Raw genomic sequence first — 27,138 nt, 5'->3', positions numbered from 1 at the left:
AGACACATTTTCCCGCCCCTACCTCCAAAAACCAAATGGAGAAGAGAAAAAATAAAAACAGTTACTTTAATTATCATTCTGCAGAAACAGGATATGAAGCAATGCCTTACTAACTCTCCTGCCGGCCCTGAGCACCACCCCACCCTGCCCCGCCCCTCTCCTAGGGTGCCCAGCACGCACCCGGGCAGGGGGCGGGGCTGGCGCATGGGGGCGGGGCCGGCTCCTGCGGCGCGCCGCGCGTCTGACGACGACGTCGGGGGCGGAGTCTGTTGTCCCTCCGCGCGGCCCGTCCGCCCCGCCCCGCTCACGCAGGCTGTGAGCTGACGTGTCTGCAACGCCTCCGTAACTGGGTGCACAAGCCGCGATGGCGGACGCCTGGGAAGAGATTAGGCGGTTGGCGGCTGACTTCCAGCGGGCGCAGTTCGCAGAGGCCACGCAGAGGTGCTGGACCCTCCCTGTCCATTGCGGAGCCCAAGTTAGGCCCTGGGTGGATACACGTGGAATTGATACTTTAGGCCCTGAAACCCAGACCTCCTTCCGCAACCCTTGTCCACTCTTGTGGCCTCTTAACTTCGTCATTCTCAGAGTGCTGAGCCCTCGGCCCCGTCCCGGCTGCAGCTTGGCCGGGTGATCCCAGCCAAGTGTCCCTCTGATCCCGGTGATGCCTTTAGTGTCCCTCTGATCGCCGCCCACCCGCCACGGAGTCGCTATGGCGGCCTTGCCTGTTTACACCACTTCCTAACCCAAAATATGGTACTGTGCAAGTAGCATATTAATCCTTTAAGTTTTGGGGGGTTTTTTTTGTTTTGGTTTGGTTTGGTTTTTGCCTACTTTAATAGACCTAAGGAGATCCATGACGCCATCTATCATTTTTAGGGACTCCAGGCTACTGACGTCCTCTGCAAACCCATGAAACTGGGGGAAGTGTCTGGAATAACGCAGCTGTCCTCTTCAGCATAGTAGAACTATAGAATTATGTATATGTGTGTCTGCACATACATCACACATAGGCATTACGTATTAAAATAGTAATGCAATTCTTTTTATCTGAAAACTAGTTCTTACCGGTGATATTTCTTATGGACCCAGAGACAGCAGTCCCTTGCTGTGTTTTGTAGCAATGAGAGGTACAAAAACAAACATAGACACACACACAAAGTCAAAAAGCAAAAACATAAGCCAAAATCTAGGACACAGTAAGTGTGTGGGTCACACAGTAGCAATTATGGTTTTACAAGGCCAGATTCCCTTTTGTGAAGAACACAAGGAGGGAGTGAGGGCAGCAACTTCATGAATTTAAAAGAAAATTTTGTTTAAATGAAAAATGAATTATGTGTATGGCAGGGATTTCTCTACCTAAATTCATGTTCTCAATTTTCTATTCAAATTTGAAGTCTGGAAGCAGGCCTAGAAGAGAGCACACGTGAAGTCTGTAGTCAAACGATTTGTATCAACTAAGTAAATTATTTATGGTTGTAAACTTGCTTACTCTCAAGTTCTTTACCTTATAGAATTAGCATTGTTAGACTACTGAGAGTGATTTTGTAATGTAAGTTAGCAACTCTTTACTAAAACTTTTTGAAAGCCTGTTGTCATATATTGTGTTAATTTTATTGAGCACCAGTACATCAAGTACACTCTTAAAATTTTTTCTTCTTTCCCACAGGTTGTCAGAGAGGAACTGCATTGAGATTGTGAATAAATTGATTGCTCAGAAACAACTAGAAGTAGTTCACACACTTGATGGAAAGGAATATATTACTCCAGCCCAAATTAGTAAAGAAATGAGAGATGAGCTACACGTCCGAGGTGGTAAGTAATTTGTTCCCTGCTTTCTCTCACCTGGAATTTTGAAAGGAGGAAAAAAACCTGAAAATCATAATTAAGTAATTAATTATATGGAGGATATAGGACATTCTTCTCCATAATTTCTTTTTTTCTCCTTCAGTGTTGGGGATCAAATCCAGGACCTGGTGCATGCTAGGCAAACTCTACCACTGAGCTGTAACCCTCTTCTCAATTGTTAACTTGGTAATCAGCCTTATTTTTTACTAGGTTCATCCACACATGGTCATATAATTTAAATGAACTCAAGCGTTATCACTTAACAAAATAGTATTTTTATAATTTTCAGTTATATGTATATTGTTTATCTTCATAATTCATTAATTTCATGACCCGGAGAGAGCAGAGATTTTTAAAAAGATTGTAGGTTCTCAAAAATTAAGGCTGGCCAGACATGGTGGCTTACCTCTGTAATCCTAGCTACTTGGGACAAAAGTCAGGAGGAAGGAAGGAATGCCATTCGAGGCCAGCTCTGGCAAAGAGTTTGAGAGACTCTATCTCAGCCACTAAAAGCTGTGTGTGGTGGCACACATTTCTCATCCAGGCTACATTGGAAGCATAAATAGGAGGACTGCAGTCCAGGCCTACTCTGGCAAAATACAAGACTCTATTCAAAAAATAGGAAAGCAAAAAGGGCTGAGTGGCATGGCTCAAGTGGTAGGGAACCTGTCTAGCAAGCATAAGGCCCAGAGTTCAAACCCCAGTATCACCACCAAAAAAAGAAAAACCAAAAAACAAGGCTGTATTATTATACTTTGTTCTTTCTTTTATTTTTCTGGGGTTTTTGTTGTTGTTGTTGTTGTTGTACTGGGAGTATATTGTGACATTTACAAAAGTTCTTACCATATATCATAGTTGAATTCACTCCTCTATCATTCTCCATTATCCCCTTTACCCCCATTCCTAGAATAGTGTCAACAGATCTCATTTTTCCATTTACATACACGTGTACTATGCTTTTTTTTTTTAAACACTTGTAACTATTTTCAAATTAAGTAACTCAGTGTAGTATGGTATTATACCCATATCATATTATCAGCAAACAAGTAAATTGAGCACAATTCAATGAAAGGAGAAGCAACTTGAAACAGCTCCTTTTTTTGTTTTCCTTTTTTGGTGGTACTAGAGTTTGAACTCAGGGCCTTGTGCTTGAACCACCCCTCTAGGCCTTTTTGCTTTAGCGTATTTTTAATGTAGGATCTCAAATTTTTGTTCAGGGCAGTCCTCAGGCTGTAATCCTCCAGCTTCCACCTCCTGCATAGCTGGGATTACGGGAATGAACTAACATGTCTAGCTTGTTCTTTTTGAGTTAGGTTCTCCCTGACTTTTGCCCAGGCTGACTAAGAACTGTGATCCTGCTGAATAGCTGGGATTACAGATACAAGCCACCAGGCCAGGCCCTTGAAACAACTCTTTATTAGAAGTTATTGAGGGTAACCTTGGTGTGTTTTATTATCTTCTTGCATAGTACTAATAAAATATGAACTGTATTTTGAAATATTTAACAGATTTTTGCTGATAGATAGAAATCTTTTCAATTTCAAATAATTGAATAAAATCTTCTTAATTTAGTTGTCACTATCTGTTTAGCCATAGTAGATAAGTTCTGAGTTGTGAAGGGAATTGAATACCTCCATATGTCTAGGCAACTGTGTATCAGTTGATTCTCATAATTGGTCTGATGTATGAAAACAACTTCAACAATAAATTATTGCCTATGGCTTCAGCCATAATGAATGATTTACATTTGTAGACATAAATTTTTGTGGCACTACATCCTTTATAGAAGGACTTGGACTGATCAGAACTTAAGTCTCTTAGAATTTATACTCTGGCTGGTATATACTTACATGTAATTTGAAATAAATGTCTTCTTTTTAAAGGTCGAGTAAACATTGTTGATCTACAACAGGTAAATTTTAGACTTATATAATTTTATTTTGATTTCTCAATTTTTAATTCTGTGAATTTGTTCACTACCTTTGAAAGTATCCCCTAACTAAGAAAGAGTGATAAAAGAGGCAAATTTGATCAAAATACATTATATGCGTGTATGGAAATATCACAGTGAAACCCTTGTACAATTAATTTATGCTAATAAAAAAGTATTCACTAATATTTGTGTCATTTTTGTAATATTTTTGTATAGTTTTTAAAATCCTAGTGTATTGAATTGATTTGATAAGTTGTTCTTTCTTAATTTGCTTATTCTTTGCCATATAAACGCAGTAGTTAATCATTTTATAAAACTAAAAGGTTTATGCAATCTTGGGAGAAAAAAAATCACTAGTTTCATTTTTATTCAGTTTTAGTATCTGGAAATAATGGAGAAATAGTAAAAACATAGAAGATATTTTTAGAAAATATAGCACATGTGATTGCCAAGGTACACTTTACACTAAACATGAAATGGTTAGTGTCTGCTAATATAAATATAATATATATTAATATAAATTATCCTAGCAAGTAAAAATGTAACTTTGTAGAACTAAAAATAAATAAGTAGTATGCCTAGTTTTTTATTTGTTCATGGCTTTTAGTAGTATTTCAAATCAATTCAGAACTCACTGAAGAATATGTAATTTCTTAAAATGTGTAGATCTAAACATTTCTTACTTTTAAACTTAAGCAACAATACAAAATTAATGCTAACATGATTTCTGTATATTTTCTAGGTAATTAATGTGGACCTGACTCATATTGAAAGTAGAATTGGTGACATTGTTAAATCAGAAAAGCATGTCCAGCTAGTATTGGGACAACTGATAGATGAGTAAGTACAATATTTAGAAGCACTTTATTGTCTTTCTTTCTTAATTCTTTTTCTTCTTTCTCTCTCTGTTTCTTTTTCTCTCTTTCTGGCCCATTAGGCATTGTGTTTAGAGCTCTTACAGTGCTGATTTTCATTATAAGAATCAGTCCACTTAAAAAGTGGGTGCTAATTATGTACTCATAAATAATATAGACCTTGACTTTTTTCTCCTAATAAACCAATTGAAAACAAAACTTTCGCAATTTTTCCTATATGATCTTTACTTGGAAAGCAAATTTGTTCCAAAAATATTAATGAAAAATGTATAAAATTTCCATTGGTAGGAAAAAATTCCTCAGCTTTATCATTTGATTGAACCTACATTTAGTTACATTGATAAGGAAAAAATAAGTTTTAGACTATGACTAATAAATGTTGTATATCATCTACTAGTACCCTATTCAGTACTTTTGAGGCATAAACTACTCCTGCAGTATTTTAAATTGTTTTTTTCTCTTTTTTTCCTCTAAGGAACTATTTGGATCGATTAGCAGAAGAGGTAAATGATAAATTGCAAGAAAGTGGTCAGGTGACCATATCAGAATTATGTAAAACCTATGACCTTCCTGGAAACTTTCTGACACAGGTATTTTTTCTTAACAGTATAGTGTGCCTTTTTAACAAAGAATTGTTTAATTGCATCATTGTTTTATTGATGTATCATTTACCTAAAGTAAAAATGCACTTTAGGTGTAAAAAAAAGAATATGAAGTTGGGTTTGATGTTGGTTTAGAGCAAGTTGTTGCTTAAGTACTTTTTTTTTTGTCAGTACTGATGTTCGAACTCAGAGCAGAGAAGCTCTACTCCTTTAATAAAGAATTTTAAACAAAGAATCTTTTTTTTTGTTTGTTTGTTTGTTTGTTTTTTTCATTTTTATTATTCATATGTGCATACAAGGCTTGGTTCATTTCTCCCCCCTGCCCCCACCCCCTCCCTTACCACCCACTCCACCCCCTCCCGCTCCCCCCCCTCAATACCCAGCAGAAACTATTTTGCCCTTATCTCTAATTTTGTTGTAGAGAGAGTATAAGCAATAATAGGAAGGAACAAGGGGTTTTGCTGGTTGAGATAAGGATAGCTATACAGGGCATTGACTCACATTGATTTCCTGTGCGTGGGTGTTACCTTCTAGGTTAATTCTTTTTGATCTAACCTTTTCTCTAGTTCCTGGTCCCCTTTTCCTATTGGCCTCAGTTGCTTTAAGGTATCTGCTTTAGTTTCTCTGCATTAAGGGCAACAAATGCTAGCTAGTTTTTTAGGTTAAACAAAGAATCTTAATATTGAGGCTTTCTTATCATCAAGTGATTTATTATAAGTATATGATTTGATATACGCTGTAACATTATATTTTGAGGGTACTTAGTATACCTTGATGACTCTGAGGAGCTGTTTAAAATGATTACAATTCTCTTGAGCCACAACATACCCTAAATCAACTAATAGAGTAAGTTCTGCAACTGTCTTGATACAACAGCATGTGTACCATGGTGCTTTGATTTATTTAATGCTCCCATATCAGCTGTACAGAATACTTTAGCCAAGCTACCTAAAGTTCCAGTTGCCCAGCTATATTTTAAGAAATAACTAGCAAAGATTGTAACAATAGAGAATATCAAAAATGTCAATAGTGCCATGTCTTCTGATGTCATCTGTTTTCCCCTCTCAATGACAGGAAGAAAAACCAAGGAATCTCATGTATTCTCTTAACCTTAGGTGCTTATGCTAATACTCAAAACAAATATCTTGATTTATAATATAGTAACAATATTACCTGAAAGCAGAGGTGTTTCCTTGTTCTTTTCTATTTTTAAAGTAGTTTAAAATTTTAGAATCATAGAAATCTCTCTGATGCAGTGGAAAGTTCATGGGCTTTGTTGTTAAACAGACTGTAATTTGAATCCTGTCTGTGCTACTTCTCATTTATTTGACATTAGGAAGACTATTTCCTCTCTTTTGTGCCTCAAGTTATATATCTGTAAAGTAAGAGTAATTGCATCTCCTTCTTGGGCTTCATTCAGTGAGGTATAGTGAAATGTCTGGCATAATAGAGGCACTCAATTATGGTTTTGTTCTGTATGTAATGAAATAAGGGAAAAGCCAAATCTCATTTTATATATAAATCACTTTAAGAAAAATCCAACTTACAAAACTTGCCAAACCATAATCACATGAGATTAATTTGTAATTCAGATTTACTCACCCATATTAAGAGAATGAGCTTCCCTGGTTGCCATTCAGAGTATAGATCTTTTTCATACTGTTTTAGGAGCCTAAGTCCTTAACATTTTACATGAGTATATATATTAGTATATACTTAATACAGAACATCAAACAGTATATTTTAAAACACTTTTTTTAAAATATCAGGTTCAGTTTAAAATGATTTCTTATAAAACTGTGTTCCTAAATACTTTTTGGAAATACATACCTCTTACTATTTTTAGAGAACACAGTAATTTTCAGAATATTATAAGAAGTATTCTAAAAGCTCATTAAGTTTGAAAACATTTTTCCATATCAACCTACTGATTTGAGTAGATCTAATTTATTTTGGGATATGAAGTATGTCTAGACTTATTTCACATGTACCTTACCACAAGTATAGCTAGGGAGAAATACTTTCTCAAGTTTGAAAGCAGGCTACCAAGAAACCATATCATCTGCCAGTTTAAATCTGGAGAGATAACTTGTTTATGTTTGTGTCAGAGAAGATCATATTCAGGTCTTATATTTCGCTAACTTTGAAATAACATTTTTCCTCTGTGTTAGTGCTTGAAGCTGTAGATCGGGTTTTCCCTGAGACCCATATATGTATGTCTTGGCTCTCTATGTACTGGAAGCTGCCTATATCTAGAAAAGTGGTTAGTCAGTCATTTTATTTCACTTTAGAAATAGAGCTATGAGCAAGAGCTATTATGGTAGCTAAGCCTTTTAGCATATAAGTAATTTGACTCATTTCTTGGCTCTGCTATGAGATGATGAAGTATCCTAGATCCTGAGTCTTCATTTTAAGCTCATATATTTTATGATTTATGTTGAAATTTCTCAGTTAAGTGATCAATACATCAGCATGCAGCATGAATTGAATAGGACTATAAAAATGCATATATTTCTTTAAAATTAATAAAAATTTACATTTCTATCCCCAGGCACTGACTCAGCGACTTGGTAGGATTATCAATGGCCATATTGATCTTGATAACAGAGGAGTAATTTTTACTGAAGCTTTTGTGGCTCGCCATAAAGCACGCATCCGAGGTCTATTCAGTGCAGTTACCCGGTAAGTGTGTTTTGAAGCATATAGACTTGTATCTTACTTTGGCATGGTTTTCATCTTTTTCCTAACACTTGAATCTTTTTAAAAACAAACCTCATTGTGGACCCCAGTTTGTTGAACATATAGAAAGGGATTTTCTGTGAATGGGTATACCAGAGTCCCACAATGTAGTTCCTGTCTCCTTCTCCTCCCTATCTTCACCACTCTTATGATACCATATGTACTTCTGCAGAATGCAGTTTAGTAAGTCTTCCCAGATCAGTATATTAAAGTCTTGCAAAGACCTTGCAGTTAATAGAAGAATTTGCATTCATAGCTCTTACCACATAGCAACTATATGACTTTGAGTAGCTATGTAAGTCACCTAACTTCTTTGGACTTAGCCTAGAGCTGGATGATTTTTAGGTGATTTTTTTTTTTTTTAACCAAGTAAGAGTCTACAATTCTAATGAATGTGAATGTTACTTTTCTAAAAAAGAAAATTTTTCTAAAATAAAAGCTACTTTTCTAAGAAGAATTTCTGAAGTGTTTGGCTCTAAATGAAAAACTATAGTATAAAATTCAGCAAACCTACATTCTCAGTTATCACCTCTCTTCTGTGACACTGACTTCATTTCAGTGGGTTTGTGTCCCACCAGCATTTGAAATGTCCAAATTTCTCTTGTTTTAACACAAATTCTGAACCCTGTGTTCTATTTCATGTACTGTTCTGATTGTTTCTTTCCTTCAATGGAACCTTCTCTAGACTGAGGTCTACATTTACTGTCTCAGCTTTCTGATTTTTTTGTCACTTCTCAGCCACCTGTGTGGATTCTAAATTTAATGGGTATTTTTTAATCTTTTTTTTATTTGAGTTACAGCAGAATTAACTCCAGTTAGTTTAAATCCTGTTTTTTTTTGTTTTTTAACATGGCCATGATAGTGATGCTTTTGTCACTTAACAAATCAGTAGACATTCAGTGAGCACCTAATACATGCAAGGCACTAGGTAGGGGTACAAAAGACTAGAAGACCAGAAAGGAGAGCTTATAGTCAAAATAGGATAATTTTCTTCCTTCTTTCTTTTTTATATTTAAATAACTTAAATTTCTGTATAAGTTGCAAGAGAACATTTTATTTTTTAAACTTCCTTTAAGGAACCTTCTACCTTTTGTAAGGATGCATTTACGTAAAAGGAAAGAAAACATACAAGTAAAATATGAGAAGGTTGTAATTATTGCTGTAATATCAATAATATGCAGACCTCATGAAACATCTGGATATACTTAGGTAGTTTAGGATTTCTAGATAATTTGGCTGAAAATTTTGGCTAGAACAATTTAATAAATTGAGGGCTGGTGGCATGGTTCAAGTGATAGAGTACTTGTCTAGCAAGTTCAAGGCTCTGAGTTCAAACCCTAGTATCACAAAAAAAGAAGAAAAATAACAAATTGATCCACACACAAAAAAAGTTAAAAAATAATAATTTAGTTGAAAGTTGCTAAGTAAGTTTTAAATATCCCTAAGTTTTGAATATTCAGTTCATTTTTAGATAATTGTTTTTGCTTTCCCAAGTTTGTTACAGAAAAAATTGCATGATTCTAAATAATCAGTAGAGGACTAAAAAGTTGGAATTACTTAAAAATCTTTTAATTATATGCATAAAAGTAAAAACATAGACCAACCTTGACTTAAAGTGAATAGGAACAAAAATTATAGTAAACAAATACACTCATAAGAATTTCCCCAGTAGAAATAAAAACATACATTCAGGGTTAGGGATATAGCCCAATGGTAGATTGCCTGCTTTGCATACTCAAAGCCCTGAAATCAATCCCCAGCATCCCTCTCACACAAATATGCTCACACAAAGACACGAACACTGATGTTCGTTGGAACGTTATTTATAATAGGCTCAAACTGGAAACAATCTGAATGTATCAACTGATGAATATATGAATAAAATGTGGTACACCTGTGTAATGGAGTGCTGTTCAACAGTATAAAGGAGTGCACTACTGATACATACTTCATCAAAAGCATCATCTATGCAAAAGATATATAGGAGACCACTTATTGAATCCATCTATGTGGAATATCTAGAAAGATGAATTTATAGAGGCAGAAAACAAATGATTTTCTGGATCTAGAAATAGCAAAAGTCAAGGAACTTTTTGGGTAATAGAGGTGTCCTGAAGCTGCATTGTAGTGATTTGTTACACAAATCTGTAAACTTTATTATGATCATTGAATTGTACGCTTAAAATCAAGTGAATTTTTTATACATAAATTACACTACATTAAAATGCCTTAGATCTATATAGTCGTTACAGAAAATACTGATAGATAAAAAAGAACATTTTAAATAGATCCCTGTCAGCCATGCACTTCAGTGTAGAAATATATCTCAAATATCTCTGAGTACTTCTATGGTCTCATTTTTCTTCAAAAATGGAATGATGTAGCACTCATTTGAATATTCCCAAGTGAGGAAAGAGCCTCTCAGACAGAAAGAACAGAATGAAGTAAAACAATTACAGTTTGCCCTCCTTAGCTGGGTTCCATATCCATGGATTCATCCATGCACTGAAAATATTCAGGAAAAACACTGGATCTAAACCAATTATGTACAGCCCTTTTTTCTCATTATTTCCTAAACAATTCAGAATTGCAACCATTTGTAATACATTGTACTAGGAATTATAAATAATCTAGAGGTGATTTAAGGTATGCAAGTTATAGGAAAATACTATACCATTTTATGTAAGAGATTTGAGCATTCATAGATTTTACTGTGGATAGAGGGCAATCCTGGAACCAATGTCTCATCTGTGCCAAGGGATGACTATACAGTAAAAGGCAAAACAAAGTCAAGTGTTACAGAAATCTGAAGTGAAAATTTGATGGAATCATATTATAATTTGATCCTGGAGTGTGATGTTAGATTTAATTTTCCTGGTGTTTCAATAGCATAATTCTGATTGGGGATTTATAATTTGGTAAGTGTTTTGTTGTCATTTTTTTTCTTTTAAATTACTTGGTGTTTTTCATCAACCCTTATTCTCCTACTTATTTTTTAAAATTCATATATAAGTACATAGTGAATCAGTTTCAACCTTTTTCTTGTTTTAACTTTCCATACAGGCCCACAGCAGTGAATTCTTTGATTTCAAAATATGGATTTCAGGAACAGCTTCTTTACTGTAAGTTTTATTTAAATTATATATCCTTCAGGCTGGGGGTGTAGCTCAGTCAGTGGAAGAGTGCTTGCCTAGTATGTGTGCATGTGGAAGTTCCTGGTTTCGATCCTCAGTTCCCAGTGCTGGGGGAAAAAAAGAGAGAGAGACAGAAACAGAGAGAGAAAAGGTTTATTTTTGCCTCACATTTTTGGAATTCCAGTTCAAGATGGGGTATACTCATTGCTTTGAGTCTCTGGTGGTCATTGCAGGATGACAAATATAGGGAGCCTGTGGCAGAATAAAACTGTTTATATTAGGAACCATGGAGCAAAAACAGAGAGAAAGAGGTTGGGGTCACACAGTCCCCTTCAAGGACATACCCCTAGTGACCTAAGGGCCTCCCATTAGGCCCCAATTCCTAAAAACTCCACCTCCCTGGGGACCAAGCCTTTAATACATGAACCTTTAGGGAACAGCCAGCATCTACACTATAGCACTGCTTGATAAACTGTTATTTCAAAGCTTAATCATTTTAATGTCTTTTACTCTTTAAATTAATTTTTTTCTTTCCTATTTTTTTTTTTTTCTTTTGTGGTACAGAGATTTGAACTTAGGGCGTACACTGAGCCACTCCACCAGCCTTTTTTGTGATGGATTTTTTTCAAGATAGGTTCTCATGAACTATTTGCCTGGTCTGGCTTCAACTTAATTTTAAAACTTAATGTTCCTAAAAATTGCCTGTTTAAAAAAAGTTTCTGTGTTAAGAGTTTTCATACATGCATCTATTTGGTGTACCTACCAAATATTAAGTATTAGGTATCTCCAGAAGAGTGGAATGAAAAAAATTACACTACATTACATATATATAATTGTGTGTATAAAATGAAAATATGTATATATATATATATATATACATATAAACTGTTGTGCATATACATAGAGTTAAAATTGTAGGATTAAGAATTCTCTTTACTTTGTTTCCTAGGGATTTTTACTATATTTCTAACATGAAAGTGAATCATGTTCCCTAACAAAATTGTTATAAGGAGTTTATAACAATAAAAAAATCCCTGAATTCTTAACTCTCATATGACTTACTGTTACCTCCAGAATAGTCTTATTTTATTGTCTATTTTATGTGTGTGTTTGTGAAGTTCTTAGGAGATTTTGAGGGTTTCTTTTAAATGTGTTGCTAGGTATTTTTTTAAACTAATGACTTAATCTTTTGACCAAGATATCTGTGCAAATACAAAGATTAAAATTAAGAATGGAAAAGAAATTCAAGATATAGAACTAAAAATTAATTTTCATTCACTACATTTTTCAGAATATGAATTTTCTATTTAAAAAATTTTTTTCTTGTTGCACTGGGGTTTGAAATCAGGGCCTTATGCTTACTAGGCAGTCACTCTACTATGAGAGCCACTCCACCAGCCCTAAAATTATAAGACAGATTTAAAACTATGTTGTATCTGGGATCTGTAGAATGGAGGGTTGGTATAATTTCATATAATGTAACATTCTTCAAGTAATAAATGATAACTTGACAACTTTTTTGAAAATGTGGAATGGATCTTTATAGTCACTAATTTGAGAATCACGTATTGCTGTCTGTTTAGAAATATGGACTTTTCTTATGTATTCTAATTTACTCAGGATTGAAATTCTGAAATTTATACTGAGGTAATTTTTATTTCCGTTAAAAGCTAATTTAAATAAACCCTTCTGTGCCACACATCTTTTGATTGTGCTTACTGATTTACTTAGGAATAGCTCCCTTCTATTTTTGTGCTTTTATGGAATTTTGATAAGTTAAATGGACTAAATGTTCAGTTAAATCTTGTGATTTAAATAAAAAGCATAAATGTATATTAACTGTAGCATTAACCAGTTTTCACATTGGCCCCAGGTGGTGATGATGATCATAATATTTAGTTAATATTTATTTAGTGCTCATTCTATGCCAAATGCAGTTTCAAGCACTTTACTTGAATAAAGCAACCATATGATAGTTGGTAGTGTTCCCATTTCACAGATAAGAAAATAAGGACTTGGGAAAAGACTTGCCCAGTATTTTTGTAGGTTTCCGAATTGAGGTTTAGGCTTAGGCATTTGAACTCCAGAACCTTACCCATAGCATTGTCTTTCTCATGTAGGTATAACTAAAATGTATAGCTTCAGGTCAAACAGTAGAAGTGTAATAATAAAAAATGTTCAGAGCTTTATTTCACACTGCTGATCCAATATGGTCCAGGTGTCTTGATTTTTCTAAGTAACAGAAAATAGAACTTGTAAAGCTAGTGATTGAATATTATCTGTTCTCAAAGTGTTCACTTTAAAACAATCTGTGAAATAATAGCATGCTGGGTTTTTGTTCACAGTTACTGAAACTAAAAAATTCAGTATGTTAATATAACTAGTTTGTTACAAGTTCAACATCTTTAGGTAATTGCCAAAATTTCCCTGAATTTATAACCTGAGTGTTCTCATAAATGGCAGGAAAAGTTTGTTTAAAGTATAATAATTTTATTTATGCTACTTGAATTTCAAATTAGCCTTTTAAAGGGTAACAAACAGGGGTAGTGTGAAATAATAAAGTACTTTACTTTTAAAGCTTTATTTGTATTTGTATGGGTCTGTTTTAAGCTGTACTTGAGGAGCTTGTTAACAGTGGACGCTTGCGAGGCAATGTGGTTGGTGGAAGACAGGATAAAGCGGTGTTTGTCCCTGACATCTATTCCAGGACACAGAGCACTTGGGTGGATTCCTTTTTCAGGCAGAATGGCTATCTGGGTAACTATTACTTTTTCTTTGAAACTAAAATTTCTTTCTGATACCAAAACTTTCTTAGAAAGTACTGTACTAACCCTGGAGTCCACATGTACTTTGCTGTTATTGATCATATTATAATGGTTTCTTTTGACCAAGAAAAAAATCACATTGAAAAATAGATTCCATTCCTTTAACTATAATAAGCAAAATAACTTCTAGTTTTTGTTTCTTAACTTAAACCATTACCTCTTCTTCTACCCCCATTTTTGCTTTTATTGCTCTATATTCCTTATGTTTTCTTTTCACCCTTCAATTGGACAGAGAGCAACACAGCTGGTATTCAGGAAGTACTTGAACCAATTTTTCTAGAAAGATCTTTGACAATAAAAGTTTGGGGAGATAGATAGCTGTGGAATTAGCTATGATACAGTTCTGTGTTTTATTCCCAAAACTTGTAGACTGCATAACAATCAAAGAATAGGTTTTGGTATAACTTAACGTTTTCCTAAGATTTCTGAAAGGCATGAGTGAGTAACAATTCTACCCATCTTTGTGATGTATTTCTAGAATTTGATGCTTTGTCCAGACTTGGAATCCCTGATGCTATAAACTACATAAAGAAAAGATATAAGACTACACAACTCTTGTTTTTGAAAGCAGCTTGTGTTGGTCAAGGACTTGTGGATCAGGTGGAAGCATCTGTAGAAGAAGCCATCAGCTCTGGAACATGGGTTGATATTTCAGTATGTTTTATCTTTTTCTTCTTGATTTTTCTTTAAACCAATGACAAGTGATATTTTACTAATACTTGACCATTTAAAAAGTTAGGATACATAAAGACATTCTTGGCATCAGAGGAAACTTCCAGCACTCATTGTTACAACAAAAATAACTAATAATTTTATACTTTCTAGCCTTTTACATGTGTACAGTTAACCTTTTACATGTGTACAGTTAATATCCTGAATTCTATAAATCTCAAGACAAAGAAAAAACAATGTAACATGCATAGCAATTTTGATACAGAAATTGATGAGGCATTTCACATCTTTTCCAAGCATGTACAATTCTGACTAGCATTAGGCATTATGTAGCATATGTATCCAGTAATCTCTACTGGTACATTAACATCAGATGCTTTAGCACTGATACTGTCTTATTTCAGTGCTCAACATTAACCTGCCCTTCATTGTGAGAAAAAACAAGTGTAAGTGAAGATAAACAAGAGGCCAATCTATTGTTTTCTAGACAGGGTTTAGAACCTCATTCTAAATTAGATAATACCCTGTTTTGGATACAAAAGTTCACAAATTGTTTTGCCATTGATAGGGATTAATTTTTATTGGTTTCTTAATTCATGCAACAAATTTTAAGTGCTCTCTGTATGCCAGGCACCATTCTATTAGGAATGTGTCAACAGAGACACTTGGGGAGAGATACTTACTCAGAATGAATTAATTCAGATAGTAGAAAGAGCTAAGAAGACATTTACTTTAGAAGAAATTTTTCAAGACTTACTGGTTGATTGCAGATTTGTAAGAGAAGGGACTCGTTATTTGTAGGTTTCAGTGTTGTATTGGACAATTTGAAGTGCATATTAGACTTAAAAGTAGAGAAATTAGGAAATGGGATCTATGATTCTAGTGAAACCAGAAATGTAGGTTGGAGGTTATCAGCTTAGATATGGGTCTGAAAACCACTGGACTTCATGAGCTCACTTCAGGGTGTATTTTTTATAGATGTTAAATAATCTGTATTATGTTGCCTTTTCACTTCACCTTTCTTTTGTTTGCAATTCTAGCCTCTGCTACCAAGTTCTATAACAGTTGAAGATGCTGCCATGTTGCTTCAACAGGTGATGAGACCATTCAACAAACAGGCATTGGCTGTAGTCTTTAGCGACACTGTTGTAGTCAGTGAAAAATTTATAAATGATTGTACAGAACTTTTCAGTGAACTGATGCACCAAAAAGCTGAAAAGGTATTCTAGTTTTTCTGTTATCCTCTACTCTTAATGGAATCTTTACATTAGAATCATCTGATGTCTTTTAAAAATAAGCCATAATATAATCAGTGTACTCCAAAATGAGCATTTTGTATTAATCATGATCCTTTTAATCATTCTTTATTTCCTCTTTTGTATTTATTTTTCCTTTTCTTTATTTTCATTAAAATATTTGTTAGAGCATAGAGATCTAATTTTATAAGTTGAACTACATAAGTAAAATTATATACTTTTTTTTTTCTTTTTGGCAGAACTGATACTTGAATTCAGGGCCTTGTACTTCCTAGGCAGGCACTCTACCCCTTGAGACATACCCCTAGCTCTTTTTGCTGTAGTTATTTTTCAGACAGGGTCTTGGGTTTTTGCCTGTGGCTGGCCTTGGACCTGATACTCCTATCTTTGCCTCTTGGGTAGCTGGGATTATAGATGTGTACAACTATACCTGGCTGAAGTTACATTTTACTTAAGTCACCTAAGGATATTGATCCAACTTTAAAACATTGAAATGAACAAAAATATTGTCAGTATAAATATTCACTGAACCTCTTTTATGGTTAGAGAGAGCAGCTAAAGGAAACAAGAAAATAACCTGGGTTTTTACTTTAATAGAATATATGTGTGTAGACACACACACACACTCAGTGTATTTGGTAAATCTAGCAGAACCTCATTAATTTTACCTAGTTGGGGTATATAAATAGGATAACTTACTGAGGGAAGAAGTTTTGTCTCTGTCAAAATTATTAGTGTTGCTAAGTGTGGTGGTGCATGCCTGTGATCTCATCAGCTCTAGAGGCTGAGTCAGGAGGGCCATGAGTTCAAGACCAATCGGGACTTCATAGAAAGACCACTGTCTCAAGCAAAACAGTTGGTTAATTTCTCAGAGCTACTGCTCTAAAAGTATTTTGAAGCAGAGATAATGCCAGATCTCTTTTTATGACTGTTTTTATTCATGTTTTTAGTTAACAGCACCATCACTTCATAAAGTGTTCCCTCAAATAAGTAAAATGAGCATCGTTAATAACTCCAGGCAGGCTTATTAAACATGTAAATAGTATCTAATTAGCTGAATACTTTTTAAGGTCTTTGTTTTTTTTGTTTGTTTGTTTTTAGTGGTACTAAGGTTTGAACTCTGCTTCATGCTTGCCAGGAAGGCACTCTACCACAAAAAAGCCACTCCTTTTTTGTGTTGAGTGTTCTTGAGATAGGGTATTGCAAATTGTTTGCCCAGGCTGACTTCATACTGTGATCCTCCTGATCTCTGCCTCCCGAGTAGCTAGAATTACAGGCATGAGCCACTGGTGTCCAGCTTAAATTCTTTCTGCATTTGTCCTTATAAGCAGGAGAGAAGAATTAAAATACATAGGATCAATATCAGTGTACCTGAATTTATACTTGTTTACCCTCTATATGACTTTGGACACATAGACTTCCACTTTCCTTGTATTCAAAGAAAAGATGATATCTACTCTGGAAAGGATAAATATAAATAAAGGGATGTATATAAAATGTCTGATACATGTTAACTCTCAGTTATTAAATGACTAATATATTTATTTGTGATGTTTTACTGAATTAAAAACATGATCACTTTTTCCATGAGTTCCTCTCTAACCACAAAAATAGGTTGAAAAAAATTTCCCATGAAAAGAAACAATATATCTGACTTGGAAATAGTTGAATGTTGTTGACATAAATGCAAGCAATGGAGGTCATTAAGACTTAATCCACAGGGGAAATAGGTTTATATGAATTATTGTTTGACTCATACATGGTCATCTAGGTGGGTTAGGCATGGCAGCTTCATTTGTCTTTCTCCTACTCTCAAGTGTCCAGGTGGCACTGGTCTTGGGGGTCTTCATAAAAACAGAAGACAAGGGACTCCTGTAAGCGGTGGTAAACTAGCCAATGGCAGTTGAAGAAGATCGCATCTGATGCTCCGCGATCAGTTGTTCAGAGGTCACATAGGCTTGTTAGCTAGTAATAAGTACAAAAAACTGATTTTTAGCAACGAGAAACAGCCTCAGGGTGGTAGTTGTGAGACAAAGATTTGTAGTTCTTAGCAATGAAGTGAAAAAAGCAAGCATAATTAGAATGTAAATATATAAACAATTTTTATTTTATGCTTTTGAAATGTTTATTTTTGCCTACCAAAAAAGCTTATTTTATTTCAGGAAATGAAAAATAATCCTGTACATTTAATCACTGAAGAAGATCTGAAACAAGTCTCCAGTTTAGAAAGTTCCAATACAAATAAAAAGGATAAAAAAGATGAACGCAGGAGGAAAGCAACAGGTAATAAATTGTTATTGACAAGGAAGATTCAAAGATGAGTTTTTATCTCATGTGTGAACTTGCACTTAGCCCCTTTAAGAAACCTTTTGTTTGATTGATTTACCTTTAATTTTAACCACTAATATCAATCAAATCTTCAAGTAAATTTTAGTTATGAAAATGGAAATGTTGGTGATTATGTATTCTGTTTTCTTTTATAGGAAAAAAAACCCTAACTTACCTATATCCTTTTCTCACCCCTCTGTGTTCCAGCCTACTTTAATTTTCTTGTTCTCAAACGTACCCAAATGCATGTTTACCTCAAGGCCTTTGAATCAGTTATTCTCAACCTGTAATGGCCTCTCTCAAATTTCAAGTTACTGGTTCCTTCTTTTCATTTAGAGGTCACCTTTAAATGTCACTTCCTCAGATCACCTCCTCCCTCCCCCACCCAGCCCATCAGAGTAGGATCCAAGATTGCTTTTTGTCACGTTATCTTACATTACTTTTTTTCATCACTTTAGCCCTGTGGGGTGTTTTAGTGTTTGGGAGCCACATGTTGTATCCTTAGTACCTAGAGCACAACCTGGCGTGTTTACAGTGGTCTCTAAATATTTATTGAATGAATGAATTTCCCTATGATATATATTTTTTAATTTCTTTTTTAATTGTAAAATTACTGGAAATTATTATAGGTAGCATTGGTATAGTAGTAACTTGCATTTGAAAAATACATGTTTTTTTTTTTATAGTAGGAACAAGTTTTGGTACTATATCAGGGTTAAAATTCACCATTTTTCACTAATAAAAACAGATACATTAAACATGCATTATAAAAACCTAAAAACCTTAGTTTTTGTTATAGTAATTTATTCTTCAAGATAGTTTCATCTGTCAAAACCTTTTCTTGCAAAAGTCTTGAAATGGTGTTTTTAAATTTCTCTCTATTCTTCTAGGAAATTTAACTAGGAATTTAACTATTCCAATAAATCCTAGTAATGCTCACAGCCATGCATATTATTATTCTGTTCTTTGAAGATATATTTATAAAGGCACCTTAATTGGTGGCTTATGTCAATGTAACTAGCCTATTTTATTTCCTTCTAAATGGTACAGGTTATACGGTGCTTTGTTCTCAGTGGTAGTGCTATTGTAATTTTAGTTCATGGGATCATGTCCAGCATGAGCATGCTTTCATAAGAAACATGACTAAGTATTAAAAACACATTAATTTTAGGCGGATGTTTTTGAAAATAGTGTTTTCCCATCACAAGCAAAGGGAAAGTAAATTCTGCAATATGATGAAATCAGAGGGAAGTCTACTTAGAAATTAGAAAAGCAGCTTTAGATTACTGAAATCACTTTTTTTTAACCTGAAAAAAGTTTTTTATGAAGAAAAATTATTTAAACATTTTTATATAATCCAAGAGAAGTATTGTATCTTACAGCACAGATACCTTAAATGTGAATACCTAATGACATGGAAGCACATCAGTGATATTTTTCATCTTGACTTACAGTGCTTGAATTTGTCCCATAATCAGTGCCTCTCTTTTAGCCTCTAATTAACAAGTAGGTAAAAGATACATTTTTCTGAATAACCAAATTAATATTCATGGTCAGGTGGCCCAAACAATGTAAACACATGTGAGTAAATGTAAAAACGATCAAATAAAAAATAAACCATGTATTGAGCACTTGCTATGTTTCAAGCATTGCTGTGCCCTCAAGAATAGAAACATTGAAATGTGCTGCTTGCTGTCAAGAATTTCATGATCTGGTTGAATTGGTGGGTCAGCCTGTACACAAGCATAATAATCTTTAAACCAAGATGGCAAACCCAAGTAAATTTATGAAATTCTAGTAGGAAGTAAAATGAGGCTATAGTAGCAAAGATGAGCAAAAAAAGGCACATTTCTTTTGGAGAAACAGAAGAAAAGGTAAAGGAATGAATTTGGCTAGGAAGAGCTCAAGTACAGCTACAGAAAACAGGTGACATAAGAGGAGGACAAGACTGCATGAAGAGCAGGTAGGCTCTTTCAGCCTTAAATTGGTCTTATTAATTATTAACTTCACTAGTTGAATTTATCCTTATCTTAATAAAGAAACTTCAAGCTTAAAGAATCTAAATTTTTCTTTAATTATTTTGCCTTTTATTTTTCTTTTGTAAAGTTAAGTACAGCAATATAACGTCATCATTTTCTAAAAATGGATATTTAGTTATATAATACTAACTAGTGTCATTTTCTACCAGAGGGCAGTGGAAGTGCAAGAGGAGGAGGCGGGGGCAATGCCAGAGAATACAAAATTAAAAAAAGCAAGAAGAAAGGAAGAAAAGATGATGATAGTGATGATGAGTCTCAGTCATCTCATACTGGTATGTGGCTTTACTTTACTTTTTTGGGGGTCTGCATGATTTTTTTTCACATTTTGGTTAAGATGCATATAATTAGCAGTATGTGCTTATGGAGAAAGAGCTTGCTTTGCACACTTTCAGTGGCCACAAATTTCAGTCATTACAGTTTAAATAATAGCCCACCAAGAACACAATTCAACTTTCAGTTATCAGATTACCCTAATATGTTAACTGTAATTGCATAAAGCATAAATTTCATTGCTAGTTCTTCAGACTGCCAATCATCATATAAATAACAAGAATATCAAGATTTATGGCAATCAGGCCACTCATTTTCAGATTTGTCAGTAATTTGATCACTACACATTCATTATTCTTTATGTACAAACAACAAAACCTTTAGTTGTGTTGCCTGTCTCTCCCAGAGATAAATCCATGTGACCTCTTAAACAAATAAATAATTAGAGGGAATTGGCCAACAAAGATGAAAGTGCAGCAACAAAATGAAAAGTGATAACACTGGAAATAAAATTGGAATCAAGCATACTGATGGAGGAATAGAAGGAGTGGTTGGTTGTGTTAATGATGACAGTCCATTGTACGGGAGACTAGCTGGGGAACTTAGTAAAGGTGAACTTGACATGAATGAGCAAGTGATTCTGACACAAAGGATGAAAATTTCTTAGAGTTTGTGAAATAGGCAAGAAACTTTGTATTTGAAAGAATTCTTTGAAATACTTTAGGACATTAAAATGCTAAAGAATAAATGTTGGGAGCGAATCCAAATAATTTTATGCATGTTTAATTTTCACAATAATATGTAACTCATTGATTCCTTATATTTAAGGGGGAGAATTAATTAAATGCTTTCTTTTCCTAGATTTGTTAGTATTTGGTAAGGTTAAGTCTGCAAGAGACAGAATATTTTCTAAATAAAATTATGATTTTTAAAAAATTTTTGTTTAAAAAAGTTTAATGGAATCATGCTCTTACCCTCCTCTTTGTCCCCAGCAACCAGAAAATAAAAGTCTTCAAATGACTGTTCTATGAGATTTATACTTCTCTTCCACAGAGTTCGTTACATAGGAGATGCAGATATCAAATGATATGGCTGCAGTTATTAATACACTATTATTTATAATATAGCCCAGTTTCTTAAGTTCTATCTTTAAAATATCCTAAGAGAGGTTAAATAGCTACTATTTTAATATGTAAAAAACAATGTTAATTAAAGGAAAATACCTTCATAGGTACTACTTGCTTTATCTTTATTTTAAATAGTATTAAGATGATCTTATATGTGTTTTAATTTTTCACTTTTTTGGGCTGGGTATGGTGGTAAAGATACATTTTATAAAAGACTTATCTGTAATCTTAAATAAATGAAGCATGCATGTTCCTTTTGTGCATAGATTATTGAGGAGCTATAAAAGTAGTAAAATCATCCTACCTAAAAAGTAATTTCAGTGCTTTTGAAAAAGGATTGTGTTATAATCTCTGAAATGGAGGATGAAATTAGGTTCTCTGGTAAATATAGGATCAACTCAGTATGAAAGATTACTGAAAGGAAATATAATTTAATCATATAAAAAGCATGCAGGAAGCAAACAGGGAAATCACCCTATTCAGTATGAACATTAGGGTTGGAGAACAGGTCTTAGAAAAGAAGGATAGCATTTGGCTGTCTAAAATTATGATTTCAACTGTGTAGCTCTCCATACTAAAAATTGATTTTTGAGCTATTTTACTTTTATTGGTATGGTTTCACTTTTAGAATCAATAACCTAATTTAGCTGGAAATAATCACTTGTATAAAAAGTATAACTTTGTAATTTGTAATGGCAATATTGTTAGCTTTCTTTGTCTGTAACCCATACTTTTCCAAGTAAGTGCATAGGCATGACATTGACATTTCCACAATTTACAGTTATTTCCACTACATTAGCTTATATCACTTTTCCTTAGTATAGAATAATTTTTGTGAAAACAAAAGTAAATTATGGGTGTAAAATTATAAGCTTTATTTTTTTCATCTGTACTTTCCAAAAAGGACACATTTTAGCTTAAGCAGTTTACTAGAGTTATAGTTCGTATGATTATAAAAACTTTTTGAAGATCTTATTGTAAACTACAGAATGATTTAATTTTACTTAATATGCATTTCAGTAATGAAAAATATGCTTGGTACTTGGGTTTGAATTCAGGACTTTGCACTTATTAGGCAGGCACTCTTCCACTTGAGCCACATATCCAACCTATAAAATACTGTTTCTGTCTACTTGATTTGGTACCCCCCTATTTGCATCATCCAAATTAGATGAAGGAGAGTAACATATTGTTCACATTTTCTGATTGATTTGTAGAAACAGTCATTTTTAAATGATGTTAGAATATGACTACTTAAATTCTATATATCTTATTTTTAAAGTAAATTTTATTAGTTACTGGAATTTGGCATTAATAATTTTGTTGACATAAAAATTAATTTGAGAGTCTGTGGTAGGCAGTGAATGAATAACCATATTATTAAATACAGTAATACCTTATTTGCTTTGTAATTGCTTATTTATTCATTTTTGAGTGTTTTTTCCTTTGCTTATGTCTATTATAGGAAGGAAAAAGCCAGAGATCACTTTTATGTTCCAGGATGAGATTGAGGATTGTTTAAGAAAACATGTACAGGATGCACCTGAGGAGTTCATTTCTGAACTTGCTGAATACTTAGTAAGGCAAGTAGAAAATATTTTTTTCCATTTTATGATAGAATCTCAATGGGTTATTAAATAAAAATTTTACTAAGATATTCTAAAATATATGTTTTAGGGTTTTTTGGTTTTTGTTTTTCTTTTCAAAGCTTGGAATTTAACCACAAAGATTTTATTTGCCTACAGAGGCTATTCATTTGAGCATTTAGTAAGCACTTTGGGAAAGACAGCATGAAAAATAAAAGGTGAGAACCTTTCGGGGAGGATCCTCATTCACTGATCCTACAATCTTAAGTTTTGGTTGGAGAGATAAACACCAGGACTAATCACTAGCTGGTCTCCTACATAATGTGAAAAATTACACCTAAAAGCAAGAACAGTCACTTTTGATTTGATAGCAAGTAAATAATGTTTACTTTTAGGGAAAAAATAAGTAACAAACTGACATAAAAAAGAATAAGTTAAGATACGTGTGAATGAGCCAAACTAACTTTATATGTAGAAGTAAGGAACATTACATATAATTTTGCCATCATTAACCAAACTTGATCATCTTTCACATCCCAAGATATAAGCCTTCACAAATACAATCCAGAAGCACAGGGCATCATCTTTATTTTAGAAATGTAGCTTTTGTAAGAAGAAGTTTTATTTAATATTTTTGTGCGTAAATAGATTACAGAACCATGTTTCACATGTAAAGAAATGGAATAGTTACTACTAGTCATTTGCCATTGCTTTTTTAAATATTGTGATTTAAGTTGAGCATAAAAGGGTTTTTTAATGCAGTACCCTTAAATAGTACTTTATAAATTGAGAGGGTTTTTTGAAATGGTAATTCCTGAAAATGGGTAACATATTTATACTCTGCTATTCTCCAAATTAATTTTTAAAAGTAGTTTTGATATTTGTGGTTTGTTGTTGTCATCTGTGGTTCAGTAACTTTTGAGTATTTAAAACTGAGAAAAATAATCCATTTAAGTTATAATTCCTGTGGCTGGGGATTAAATTCTTAGTAAACTCTTCTCCAAATTAATTTTATTAGTCTGAATAATAGAGATCTTTTCTTAAACTTACTGCAATAGAAGCAACATTTCTTATCTATATAAATCTAGCGCATTTTAACTAACTATATTTGTCTTGTACACAGACCTCTTAATAAAGCCTATCTTGAGGTGGTACGTTCAGTATTCATGTCTTCAACTTCTGCTTCTGGAACTGGCAGAAAACGCACAATCAAGGACTTGCAAGAAGAAGTTTCAAACCTGTACAATAATATTAGGTTATTTGAAAAGGGGATAAAGTTTTTTGCAGGTATACTTAACACTGTTTTTTCATTGATACTTGTAATTCTGAAAAGAAATTAGTCTTACTAAAGTACCTTTCTTTTCTAGATGACACACAGGCTGCTCTTACCAAGCACTTGCTGAAGACAGTGTGTGCCGATATCACTAACCTCATTTTCAACTTCTTAGCTTCTGATTTAATGATGACAGTTGATGATCCTGCAAGCATTACAAGTGATGTATGTTAGTGATTTGCTTGCTACTGGATGTTTTGAGAGTCTGATCATATTTTATTCTCTCTCATTCGAAGTAGTTAAAAGGAAAATAAAATGCAGGAAAGAGTATTTTTTAGAAATAAAATCTAAAAGATTTCTAGTTCAAGTATAGTACAATGTACATAAAGTTACCCACAGGTCTGGAAATAGGACAAATGACTAAAAGGAAAAATACTTAATTACTTGTAATAAGCAAGTTTTTTTCCTAATTATTGCTATGTCATATTTCCCCTTTCCCTGTAGAATTGTAAGTCCCTTAATAATCTGGCCAATTTCCTTAACTTTGCAGTCAACTATCTGGAAACTTCCATGTTTCCTGCTCCTTTGCCAGCTCTGCTGTAGGAAATACTGGCTGTCTTGTTCCATGCCTTAAAGGGCCATAGAAGGATTGGTGTAAGGTGGGACAAGGAGTCTTACTAAATTGCCCGTGTCTTCTCAGATACAGTATACCCTGAGGTTGTCTTGTCAGGCCATTTCAACAGTCGTTTTCCCAAAACTTGGCACTAGAAGGAACTACTTGACTGGTCAAGAATGCCACCAAATTTTACAGGACACATACATGAGGAGAAAGGCACTAAAACATTCCTCATACCATACAGCAAAACAAGCAGCTTCATAAAACAAGATCCTAGCTCCCATCCTACAGGCATCCCTGACCTTTGTAAGTAAGGCCCTTCTCAGCTGGTACTAGAGAGGGAAAAGTTCTTTCCTCCTACTTCAATGCTCTACTTCCTGCAAGGTCAGTGATTTTCTAGTCTTCCTGTTCTATTGCTGAAGCAGCAAGGAGGAGTAGGACTCTACCTGGCTTTTTGGCTAACTGTTGGCTAGCTTTCTGATGTAGACTATTTTTAGCATATTTTATCCTTTGTTTGAGATCTAAAATTCAAAAACAAGATACATTCTACTTAGGATTCTATTATAGTAATATAATATATATGTGGGTTTTTGTTTGCTCTTTTGTCTATCATATATTGAAAACACAATATTGAAAGAATTTTTTCCTTCACAGGTAAGAAAAAAAATTTTAAGTAAGTTGTCAGAAGAAACCAAAGTAGCCCTCACAAAACTCCATAACTCTCTAAATGAAAAAGTAAGTAGATTTTTAGTTTGTTACCACAGCTAGTGCTTTATGTTATAAAGATCTTAAAGTAGATTTTTATCAGAATAATTGTAAACCCAATCTAAAAATAGTATTCTGCACTCAAATACTTTTGTGGGAGTTGAAGGGGGAAACAAAGCGAGGAGCATTTTATCATTTTAGTGGCAAAAATGACCTTTTTAAAAATTATATTTAGGGTACAAAATTACAAAACAGTACTATATAGCTGTATTACTTTTTAGCAACTGTATTTGAAATAATGGCATTAAATATCTTTTTAGAGTATAGACGACTTTTTTTCTTGTCTGGATTCTGCAGCAGAAGCTTGTGATATTATGGTGAAAAAGGGAGACAAAAAAAGGGAAAGGTAACATTAAATTAATCTATGTTTTGAATATACTTAAATGTGAAACACTTCATATGTGAAATTTGAATGTGACTGTCTGAACCTTACATAAAGAACTGTATTTAAATGACTGTAGACCTTTACACATTGTAAAAGTCTTAATATAATTAAGTATTTCTCTCTGACCCTCTTGATAATGTAGTGGAGTTTCTTAATCCTATAGTTGATTAAGCCTAGGACTTTTTATTTCCTTGGGACCTTCCATATGGGAAACCTTACTTAAATCAGTACAATTCTATTTAATCCCCAGCAACTTAAACCAAAAATCGTATTTTGAGTATCCTGCTCTATAGGTTTTTTATAATTTTCTAACATAGTAGTCTTCCCTTGCCAGGTAGAGTTGAATGTGTGTATATATCTCATATCTTAAGAATATCTTAAAATGTTAGGGAATTACATCACTAGAGAAACTAAAAAAGATGAGTACAAAGGAAGAACTGAGATTGGCAGAATGTACTAGATATGCGTTCGTATGATTTTCTCTTTTAGGCAGATTCTGTTCCAGCATCGACAAGCACTAGCTGAGCAGCTAAAAGTCACAGAAGATCCTGCTCTTATTCTGCACCTCACGTCAGTTCTGCTATTTCAGTTCTCAACCCACAGCATGCTCCATGCACCTGGAAGATGTGTCCCACAGATCATTGCTTTTCTTAATAATAAAATTCCAGAGGTATTTTATTTTCAGTACATTTGAAACCTTTTGAAGCTTTTAAACTTTGAATATTTTGAGTTGAAAGATAGGAATTATTATTAACACTCAAGCACAACACATATTAGCATCATCTGCTTGCTTCCAAGAATGCAAACAGTGAATTAGGAGATTGATTTTTAAAGTTTAGCATAGCTTAAGAATCTTTTAGGGTTCTTA

The 27,138-nt window shown here is 33.7% G+C and overlaps 1 protein-coding gene across 1 annotated transcript in view; it reads left to right on the top strand.

Annotated features, from left to right (window-relative positions):
- The first annotated feature begins 286 nt into the window (after window positions 1-286).
- Window positions 287-27,138, top strand: part of Ufl1 (UFM1 specific ligase 1) — a 29,459-nt gene continuing 2,607 nt past the window's right edge. Inside the window, exons 1-18 of the mRNA XM_020172410.2 lie at window positions 287-441; window positions 1,667-1,812; window positions 3,729-3,757; window positions 4,521-4,618; window positions 5,129-5,243; window positions 7,807-7,937; window positions 11,058-11,116; window positions 13,739-13,885; window positions 14,432-14,607; window positions 15,666-15,845; window positions 18,044-18,164; window positions 20,398-20,520; window positions 23,111-23,228; window positions 24,355-24,518; window positions 24,599-24,729; window positions 25,775-25,855; window positions 26,146-26,231; window positions 26,760-26,940. Of these exons, the coding sequence (XP_020027999.1) occupies window positions 365-441; window positions 1,667-1,812; window positions 3,729-3,757; window positions 4,521-4,618; window positions 5,129-5,243; window positions 7,807-7,937; window positions 11,058-11,116; window positions 13,739-13,885; window positions 14,432-14,607; window positions 15,666-15,845; window positions 18,044-18,164; window positions 20,398-20,520; window positions 23,111-23,228; window positions 24,355-24,518; window positions 24,599-24,729; window positions 25,775-25,855; window positions 26,146-26,231; window positions 26,760-26,940 (2,163 nt within the window). The 5' untranslated portion in view covers window positions 287-364. The remainder of the gene's footprint in view (window positions 442-1,666; window positions 1,813-3,728; window positions 3,758-4,520; window positions 4,619-5,128; window positions 5,244-7,806; window positions 7,938-11,057; window positions 11,117-13,738; window positions 13,886-14,431; window positions 14,608-15,665; window positions 15,846-18,043; window positions 18,165-20,397; window positions 20,521-23,110; window positions 23,229-24,354; window positions 24,519-24,598; window positions 24,730-25,774; window positions 25,856-26,145; window positions 26,232-26,759; window positions 26,941-27,138) is intronic.

The sequence above is a fragment of the Castor canadensis genome, chromosome 1, assembly GCF_047511655.1.
Source record: "Castor canadensis chromosome 1, mCasCan1.hap1v2, whole genome shotgun sequence".
Lineage (NCBI taxonomy): Eukaryota > Metazoa > Chordata > Mammalia > Rodentia > Castoridae > Castor > Castor canadensis.
The sequence above is the reverse complement of the archived record's forward strand: the minus strand, read 5'-3'. Positions and strand labels throughout refer to the sequence as shown.